At 29.8% G+C, this 10,055-nt stretch overlaps 1 protein-coding gene across 1 annotated transcript; it reads right to left on the reverse strand.

The window, feature by feature from the left end:
- Positions 1-3,253: 3,253 nt before the first annotated feature.
- LOC134693971 (catalase-like) lies at positions 3,254-10,049 on the reverse strand. The gene is made up of 10 exons (XM_063554954.1): positions 9,958-10,049; positions 9,057-9,187; positions 8,478-8,528; positions 7,978-8,157; positions 7,254-7,445; positions 6,902-7,054; positions 6,043-6,181; positions 5,388-5,539; positions 4,218-4,394; positions 3,254-3,515 (listed from the first exon to the last, which is right to left on the reverse strand). The coding sequence occupies exons 2-10, from the start codon at positions 9,129-9,131 to the stop codon at positions 3,492-3,494; spliced, it is 1,143 nt and encodes a 380-aa protein (XP_063411024.1). The 5' UTR covers positions 9,132-9,187; positions 9,958-10,049; the 3' UTR covers positions 3,254-3,491.
- Positions 10,050-10,055: the final 6 nt, after the last annotated feature.

Genomic DNA, 10,055 nt, shown 5'->3' on the forward strand with positions numbered 1-10,055 from the left:
GCTAACAAGAAATTTAACCAATAAATTTACCTTTAACTACACACTCAATGCTATCGACTTTGACGTAAAAAGACAATTGTGTTGGATGACCTAGTACTAATGGCGAAGAAAGTTTATTATGGCAACAGAGAGTGTTTTCAGACAGAATCATAATGCTCCCCATCCCAAAAATTTATTTAATCTTTCAAATTTGAAAAAAAAGAGTTGTCTCAAAAGAGAAAAAAACACTTTTTATATCATTATAATTATATAAACTCATTGACAGGTGTGATTTTAATGCAATAACTCCTCTAGTGGCGTGATGATGGAGAACAACAGACATCGACATAATAAACACGTTTTAAAATCACCTTCATAAGTTGTTAATCTGTACGGCCAGTCTGTTTCTCAACTAGCTTTGAACTGCTGTGCAGTCCAAATAAAACTGAGAATGGGGGATGTGTCAAATAGACAATATCGCGACCAAAGAGCAGAAAATAAATTTAGGCCATCAATGTGGGTCTTTAATACAGAGAGAAAACATTGAAATTACATAATAGGTTCACGACATGCAACATAACTTATCACTCATAACTATAAAAGGTTTAAAATTGACCTTAACCAATTACTGCAGTACAACTATTGAGTGTTTCAAAGAGTTTACATGCATAATCTATATCTTGTTTTCATCTTATACAAAAAAAAATGAAAAAGATGTTTTTTTTTAATAATTATTTTTTGATTATAAAAAAAATGTGAGAATCATAATTATATTAATGTTCAGAAAGATCTTTTAACTAAATAGATTGATAAGTAATTTATCGCCTTGTTAAACAGTTCATTTAGAATTTTAAAATCACTGCACACAATCATTTTGTCAAATTAGTATACACAAAAGGATTATAGAAATAAAAATTAACAGCTGTAAAAACAAACAGCAATTAATCAGATAAAAAAATGTCCAGAGGCAATGCCACTGTTACATGTATTTTTATCTAATAAGCAAGATATTGCTAATATTAAGACATTATACATACATTATTTGTACTAAAAATTATTTTCAATATTGTGACAGGCACACTTTTTGATATTTTTAATGTAAAAAAATTTTTTATGATTTATGTATTATATCTTTATTTATATTATGTTTAATTTAAATGACTTCATTTCTGAGATGTCAAAATACCCCTTGATGTATTGACAAGTTAATAGGAACCAATTCCCCCTCCTTTCAATATGATGATCTTCTAATCATAGAACTTCCACGTTCTGATCAAGCAATATCTGCCACATGAGCTCCTGTTGAAAAGCTATTTATAATTGATGTCAAAGTGTTCAGACCAGAGAGATTCAGACTAAATGACAAAACATTAAAATAGCGAATGATCATCAAATGCAACGCTTAAACTATGCTTATATGAATATTTTACACATGCATTATTTATACATGTATAATATTGTTAAAAAATACCATGAGGAAATGTAATGTGTAATTTAATTAATTACTTTAGTAAAGTAATTGTAATTTAATTAATTACATTTCAAAAACAGTGTAATGTGTAATTGATGTAATTGATCATTTTTGCAATGTAATGTGTAATTTAATTAATTACATTCCAATGTAATTGACCCCAAGTCTGCTGTGTTTTCACCTTTTTGCCCCTACTTCCTAAACCGTTTGAGCCTTAACCCCCATTGCCAATTCTTACCATTCCTTTGTAGTATGTAAACTTGTGGTATAATTTCAGAGAGATCCATACACTTAAACACTAGTTATTGTATGGAAACTGCAAATATGCCTTGTTGGGCCTTTTTTTGGCCAATAATTCCTAAACTGTTATGACCATAACCCCCAAAATCAATCCCAACCTTTCTTTAGTGGTAATAAACATTCTGTTAAATTTTATTGATTTTTATTTACTTATACTCAAGTTATTATCCGGAAACCATCTGTCTTCAGACAATGCTGACGAACCTACAGACAAACAATAGTACAAAAACACAACATAGAAAACTAAATTCTGAGCCAAAAAAAAACCACCAAAACTTGGGGTGTTCTAAGGTGCTCCAGAAAGATATGAAGAACGAATAAAAAGAAAAATTTGGAGAAAGGGGTTTGGACTTAAGTTACTTTATTTCAAACATATGTTATCAGCTGTTGACGGATATTCAGAAAAGGTCAACCAACTTGTGATGGAGTCCATAAAATTTACAAAGGGACAATTACAATTTCTATGTACCTGAATTGGAAATATATATCTCCTTGATGATACAATTTAGAGTTAAAGTTGCAGTCCATCACAAGATGGTTGACAGCTTTAGAATATCTTTATCCTTTTTGAATTTTCCTCTCCAGTTCAGTAATTTTGTGATTTTACTTTTTGTATGTTCCTTTTACAAAACGCGTTTCAGACCTATGGATTTATAACATGTTATATTCATTTTATATGACCTTTTGTGGCTGATTATTTATAAATCCAATTAGCTTTTACCGCTGGATGGCAGGAAATCTGGGATAATGATATTTTCCATTCTGATTTATTAAACCACGAAATATTATTTATTTCTGTTTATTACATCTCCATGTACATTTATGAATTATACAATAACTAACCTCATTAACAAGTATTCATAAATTATTATCACATTTAACAATTACATAACACTCACAAAATTAATTTTTATTAAAAACTTAAAAAATAAATTTACTGAAGTTAACTAAAGAAATCAAATTTTAATCTGCTGTTTAAAGTTTGTTGGAAAACATTTTTACATTCATTTGACATTTACTATTTAATAATTCATAGATGACAAATTGCATAACCATTATGTTCTTTTCTTTATATCAAGCCAATTTTCATTTTCATTTTCATATTCATAGAATTTTCTAGAGCTTCCATAAGAAATTATTCTTTTTATTCACTCTTAAAATTTATAATATGTTTCTGAAATTAACTGAATTTTATAAATAATAGTAAAAAAATAATAATATATTATAAATGAAATTTCCAAAAATTGCGTGGGTAAAGTACAAGGAAAACTTCATATTAAAAAAACATTATCATTTTACAAACAGTTTACAATAGAAACTTAGATTAAGAAATTTATAAAAAAAACTCTCAATCAATACAGGGATTTCAAAACAGTAATCCTTTACACATACAATATTTTTTACAAAATCTGCCAATTTGTTTCATACAATTAATACTGTTTCAAAGCAGCTTTATAAATGAAACAATTGTATTGGTCAACAAATAATTACAAACCAGTCAGCCTATATCTATATTCTCTATGAATACAATATAAACCTACTTTCAGCTTCTCTGATTTTGATTTTCTTTTTGCACAAGAACAAATAATATCTCAGTAATTTAAAAGGCATAATCTAAGTACTTAAAATAATAGCTTTCAGGAAATATTCCCAGCTTGATATGTTCATTATCTACGATTACGATTGTTTTGATCCATCACAACATAGTTCATTAACGCTTTTAACCAGTCTTTTATAAAATCTATAAATTGGCAGGTACTCCAGCCTGAAAATAAAAATAGACGTATATTTATTAATATTTCATTCTTCAAATTGTAAACAAAACCATCATATCATATAAAATATTAAGATGTAAACTTCAGTCAACATTGTACTGCAAAGAATACTCTCACGCTTATTTTAACGTATTTGAAAACAGGGAATAGGTGTCTGACAGATTCAAAAAGTGATTACACATTAAAACTTATTACTGTCAAGCTGTGATTCTCTTCATTAGTACTGTATGAAGAAAGTTTTAAGTTCATACAACATAAAGAATAATTCAAAGTATGGGCAAGTGTGTGGTTACTGACTGATCTAAAAAGTGATCAAATGTCATTCCTCATCACTGCCACAATACTAAATATGAGGTCATTCTGTTCAGTAATACATGAAAAGGTCACAAAACTATTGTTGGATAAACACATACTGTAGTTTTCTTTATTTTACCAATTTTTGTGGATAAGGGAAAACTTTCATATTCATGGATACTTAATTTCATGGTTTTGCTGAACTCAGCATACAAGCCTATAGAAAATTTGTCATTCGTTAATTTCGTGGCTCACCTGTACCCACGAAAATTGGTATCCAACAGATATAAATGAATCCCAAGAAATTGAAAAACTAAAGGTAGGTCTTTGACAGATTCAATAAAGACCTGTGCCATGATTGCATGATATGCCCATATGTTGATTCCTAGATCACTAACCTGTGTTGCCCTCTTTTTAGCATTAATTTTATCCAATAATTGTTTTATCATTTGTCCGTATTCTGGGTCAGCCTGTCCAAAGTTGTTGATTACTCGTTTCTGAAGGAATTCTGATGCATTACAAACATGGCCAGCAATATTTTCTGCCAGTCTTTGTCTTTCTGCTGGGTTCAGTACCTTAAAAATAAAAATAAAACAAATCACATATCAATTTAACAAACACAATTTTCTTTATAGCCACCTTATTTCACCATAATGATAATATCAATTAATGGCAGCAAATATTTTGTGCATTAAGCTCAGCAATTACTGTTTTGTGCATTAAGTCCAGCAGTAAATAATATGTGCATCAGGAAATTTTACATGCATTTTCAGATCATTATCAATGAAATTCTTATTTCTTATAGAATAAAATCTCAATCATGTAAGGTTGTGTTGTAATGTTCATTATAACAATAGTGAATACAGGTCATTACTTATTCAACTGCAAAATAAAAACATCCATGAGGTGGTGGATAAACGAACACACATCAAATAAAATTGAACGACATATGATGTCTATTACACACAAACAGACCAATATATTTTTAAGACAACCTAATTGTTTTTAGATACCCTAGTTGGTTCTGCATTCTCAAATATTATTTGGTTTTATTGCTAAAAAAGCAGGAATTGTTGTTTTTACCCATTTATTTTAAAGTATATGTGTACATAGAATAGAATGATGTCAAACCAGGAACCTCAAATACAGTGGTTGTTGTCAGTCATTTTTCTTTTTGGTTCATTGTTGTAGCATATCATTTTCTATATTTAAATGTTTCACATTTTATCATATCAGGGCTATTTAGAGCTTATTATATAGTATGGGTTTACTCATTTTTAAAGGACCTATGGTCATGATGGTCACTTATAATTCTTCACAACTTGGACCTTTGGTCTATGAAAAGTTTTTTTATTGGAAATCATATTAAGTCTCTCAAGTATTATAATATGATATATTTGCTACTGAACATGAGGCAAAAATTATTCTGATTCTAATTTAAGTTTAGTGCTTTAGCATTTCATTTAATGAAAATTCTTGTTATCTGTACTTCACTAAAATAAACGAACAAAAAGACAATGAATAATAAAATCCACAAGTCCAATAAAAATATCTCCATGGATACCTACCTTTCTCCAGAATACACCAACTTGTGAATAGTTGTCGTCATCAGCTGTGTTATAACGTTTGACATCACCACTAAGGCTGAATTTAGACTCTAAGTACTGAGGATTGTCCTGTGGTCCAGTAAAACTGTTGGGGAAGTAGTTAGGTGCTCCAGCTATGAAGATAAATAATTCAAACTTTATAAGATCATACCGTATAGCGGGATATTTTGGCGGTTATTATTTTGGCGGATTCTACACTTTTATCAATACCTTTGCATGTGCACTTTTAAATTGGCGGATTTTAATTTGGCGATTTTGTTCTATCCGTGAAAATAAGCGAAAATTAACACCCCACGAAAATAACCCGCTATACGGTATCTAATTACACAATAGCAGGGGCACCTCTCCCAATAAAACTGAGGAAAATTATTTTTATGTAAATAAACAAAATGGCCGAAATCAGTAATGAGTTTTAAACAGAAAAGCAATCATTCAATAAATCAGTTGGTTTCATGTATTATTAACAAACATTAAACATACATTCAACTATTATTTAAGGACTTCTTAAAGAGGTATTGGAATGTCTTTAGTAACCACTGTCTCTTTCAATACTTTTTCATAACTGTCATTAACTGAGCAATTAAAGCATGTTCAACAGTAAGTCCAAGATTGTTACCTTGGTTTTCATCAACACATTGTGGGCCATCTCTCTGGTAATTTTTAACTCTGGCATTATATGGACAATTGACTGGTATCTGGAGGTAGTTACTACCAAGTCTGTGTCTGTGTGTGTCTGAGTAGGAGAATAATCTTCCCTGAAACAAAGAAAACAATAGATGACTTTATACACTGAGTCTGTCACAGTCTATAAACTGAGATGAAACAAAATGTGTACCAGAGGTTGTCAATGAACATGTAAAATGTATCCAGCTGTTTATCATGAGTTAACAGGTATTTACCTCAAATATTATGTCTTAATTCATAGGAACTTTCACGACTTTAAGGACAATATTCTTGGGTATTTCTCCAAAATTTAATCCAAAATGGTAGAATTCAACTATTATTTTGCCTGCTGCTCAACAGATAGAAATGTTAGATTAATAAATCATATTTCAAGCATTCTGCATATAAAATATGAGACAAAATTTCAAAGTATGAGTTCTACAAGCTATTCAAATCATAGTATAACAATTCTTCACAAATAAAAAATAAAGTTTAACGAAACTTGAGTAACCCAAGTTTGTAGCGTTACCTGAGGTATTATATTGTTTATTGCATAAAGTCAGTTACCCAAGGTTTTATATTGTTGATTTTATTTATTACACTAGTGATTCCTGAAGTAATTAGCTGTTACATTAAGCTGGACTGGCTTCAACAGAGGTGGTTTTGGGGGTGCAATGCCCCCTAATGGAGGTAGATTTATGGTATCAGTAAATGCTAACTTTTTACCTGTTCCACTATAAACTTTTTTTAATTTTTATTTCACTATAAACTTTGTCTAGTTTGGGGTAATTAGATCTACCTGAGGTAATTACCTGTAACATTTTATCTGGACTGGCTTCTATCCCTGGAATCATATGAACAGGAGAGAAGGCTATCTGTTCTACTTCAGCAAAGTAATTCTTTGGGTTCCTGTTTAAAACCATTCTTCCAACAGGGATCAAAGGAAATTCTCCTTGAGGCCAAATCTGTGAACATTAAAATTATAATTCAAATAAGATAAATGCTATTTAAATGCTGTAAATTTTTAAAAACAAATGATGAAATTTGTGCACACAGACCTTAAATATGGTGACAAAAAAGGCAAGTAACTTTTTGATAAAATGTGTAAAATTGTACAAATGTTAGATCAATGCTTATCTGAATATTTCTGCATTTCTGATTTACCTTTGTAAGATCAAAAGGATTATATCTGAAATTTTCTGCTTCTTCAAATGTCATTATCTGGACATTCACTGACCATGAAGGGAAATTCCCTTCAGAGATGGCATTGTATAAATCCCGGATGGCATAATCTGGATCAGTTGAAGACAGCTTGTCTGCTTGCTCAGCACTCAGACATTTTATACCTTGGTCAGTCTGAAAAGAAAAAAAAATATTTCCATTATCATGATGACTGTAGTAACAAATTTTAAATGGTTCTGCAGAACACAGTGTCTTGCAAGTGATTGCTGCTGTCAGTGTTAAAGTGTAATGTTGACCTAAAATAAGAGTGCATTTAACAATATAACACAGAATTTTGTTTTTCTTTGTCTTGAAGATTAGCATCCGTCCAAAATTCATAAAATTCAATGAAAATTTGACAAGTAAATAAGAAATTTATTCACAGACTGAACCTTATATTGACAGTTACACCACTGAGGGAATCTTGGATTGCTATGTCAGTCTCCACAAAAATGTACTTCAAATTAACATTTTTCAGTCTGTTTATCAAATACATTACTTTATTTCTAAATGTTCTAATTTAAAATATTGAGTATAGCAAGAGTTAGGTCAATACCCCTTAAGGGGGAAAAGAATTCAGCAAAGTTGGTAGTTCTACTGATTATACCATCATCTTATTACTATATAGAAAAAGTCATGTAAAATTTATCATAGGAATCAACTTTACCTTGAAGTGGAATTTGCAGTAGTATGCCTGTCCATCCTTGTTGACTGTCTTAAATGTGTGACTACCATAACCATTCATACGTCTATATCCATCAGGGGTTCCACGGTCAGAGAACAGGAAGGACACCTGGTGGGTTGTCTCTGGTCGAAGTGTTATGAAATCCCAGAACATGTCTGGATCCTTAAAAAAAAGATAAAATAAAGTTACCAAAAATTGTGATATTATATCTATTTTCTTCTGAATCTTTTCAAGCATTTATTTAGCAGTGTTTGTCTCAATAATTCCTAATGTAAGTCTATTCATAATAATACAGGAAGTAAGTATACTATTGAGGTTTCATCCATTTCATTGATTTAGTTGGTAAATGAAAGTGTTCTGTTTCTACTGAAATTTTTATCATGTGTTTTGAATTTTTTTCAATTTCATTTCTTATAAAAAAAAAATACATTAATTTATTATGATAATTCATTAATATCTGTTTTATAATATATATGCTTTACCTTCAGATGAGTTTCTGGGTTTCTCTTTTGTGTATGTATGAAGCTTGGAAACTGAAAATTAAAAAAAATCATATGTAGGATATAAATTAACCATGTTAACAAGGTTCTCAAAATGGAAAAGGGCAAAGATTGGTTTAGAAAGAAATTGAAATTGTAAGAAAGTATGACTGATTTTACATTACATGTATCATCAGAAACAATATATTTTTTGCCAAACTTACAATTTCCTTATAAAACATCAACACAAATTGCCATAATTGTACTACATGTACTAGAAATTATTCAAATTAATTTATCAAAATAAATCTGTAGATCAATTTACTAAATTGTAATAACAATTTCAAAATCTCAATTATATCCATTCCAATTTTTGGACCTGTACCATTAAAATCATTGAAGTTCATTCTCATACACTGAGCTTCCAATAGTTCCATTCAAAATAGCCTCACATCATCTTATTTTTTAAGTAAAGGAATTTGCTGTATTATAACATAAGTTATACTTTAAACATATTATAAAATTCTTAGACCAATTGCCCATGAATCATGGATTGATTTTGCTAAAATAACTATTGTATACCAGCATAGGATCTCTGATGAAGAAGATTGGAGTATTGTTCCCCACTAGATCCCAGTTACCATCTTCTGTATACATCTTTACAGCAAATCCTCTGGGATCCCTGGCAGAGTCAGCAGAACCACTTTCTCCTCCTAAAAATAAAACAGTATGTAATGGGAGATAACTCTAGTTCTAAATTTTTCATTTTAACTGGATTTAAAATAATCTGAAATTGATTTTATTTCAAATAAATCAGAATATATCTCTTCAAATGTAAAATTTTCTCTCAGTTTTCCAAAAATGATTTAAATTAAAAATCAGTAAGACAAGAAAAAACATGATACATGAATATAAAGTCAAATCCTAACTGAATATGGGAGCTAACTCTGTATAAAATCATGTAGCAATGTAACATTCAATAATTACGTTTAAAAAAGCATCTTATTCTTTTTTTTTTAAATATTTACAGCTTCTGTTGCTTGGCAACCAGAGCCATGTTGGAACATGTGGATGACTCCCAATTTAAATTTGTATTTCAAACAAGTCAGGAGATCAAAATGGACAAAAGTGTATGTGTTGCTTGTTCATTAAATAAAATCCTTCTAAAGTAAGATAACATGTTTATTTTAAATTGTGAAATGGTTGGTTCTAGATCTAGATTTCTATAAGACTTTGGCTTTTAAATTGTAGCCTTTCAAAAATGTCTTGAAGATCCTAAATGTTCCAATAAGATTTGAAATAATTTTATCACACCATAATCATGCTCATTTCTAAATGTGCAGATTTAACAAAACAAAAAAAAATAGAAGATAGAACAAAAACTTTTTATTTTCTCCATGAATTGTGTTCACTATGTCAACTTACTAATAAAAAAATATCATAAAAATGAGGAACATGTGGTGCATATAAAAATGACACTTACCAACTGTTGAGAATCTAACTCCTAGAGGTGTCTTTTTACCAACAAATTCAAATGGCTTTGCCTTGCAGTACTTAGATATATCATGTGTGCACTCAAAG

The sequence above is a fragment of the Mytilus trossulus genome, chromosome 13 (assembly GCF_036588685.1).
Source record: "Mytilus trossulus isolate FHL-02 chromosome 13, PNRI_Mtr1.1.1.hap1, whole genome shotgun sequence".
Lineage (NCBI taxonomy): Eukaryota > Metazoa > Mollusca > Bivalvia > Mytilida > Mytilidae > Mytilus > Mytilus trossulus.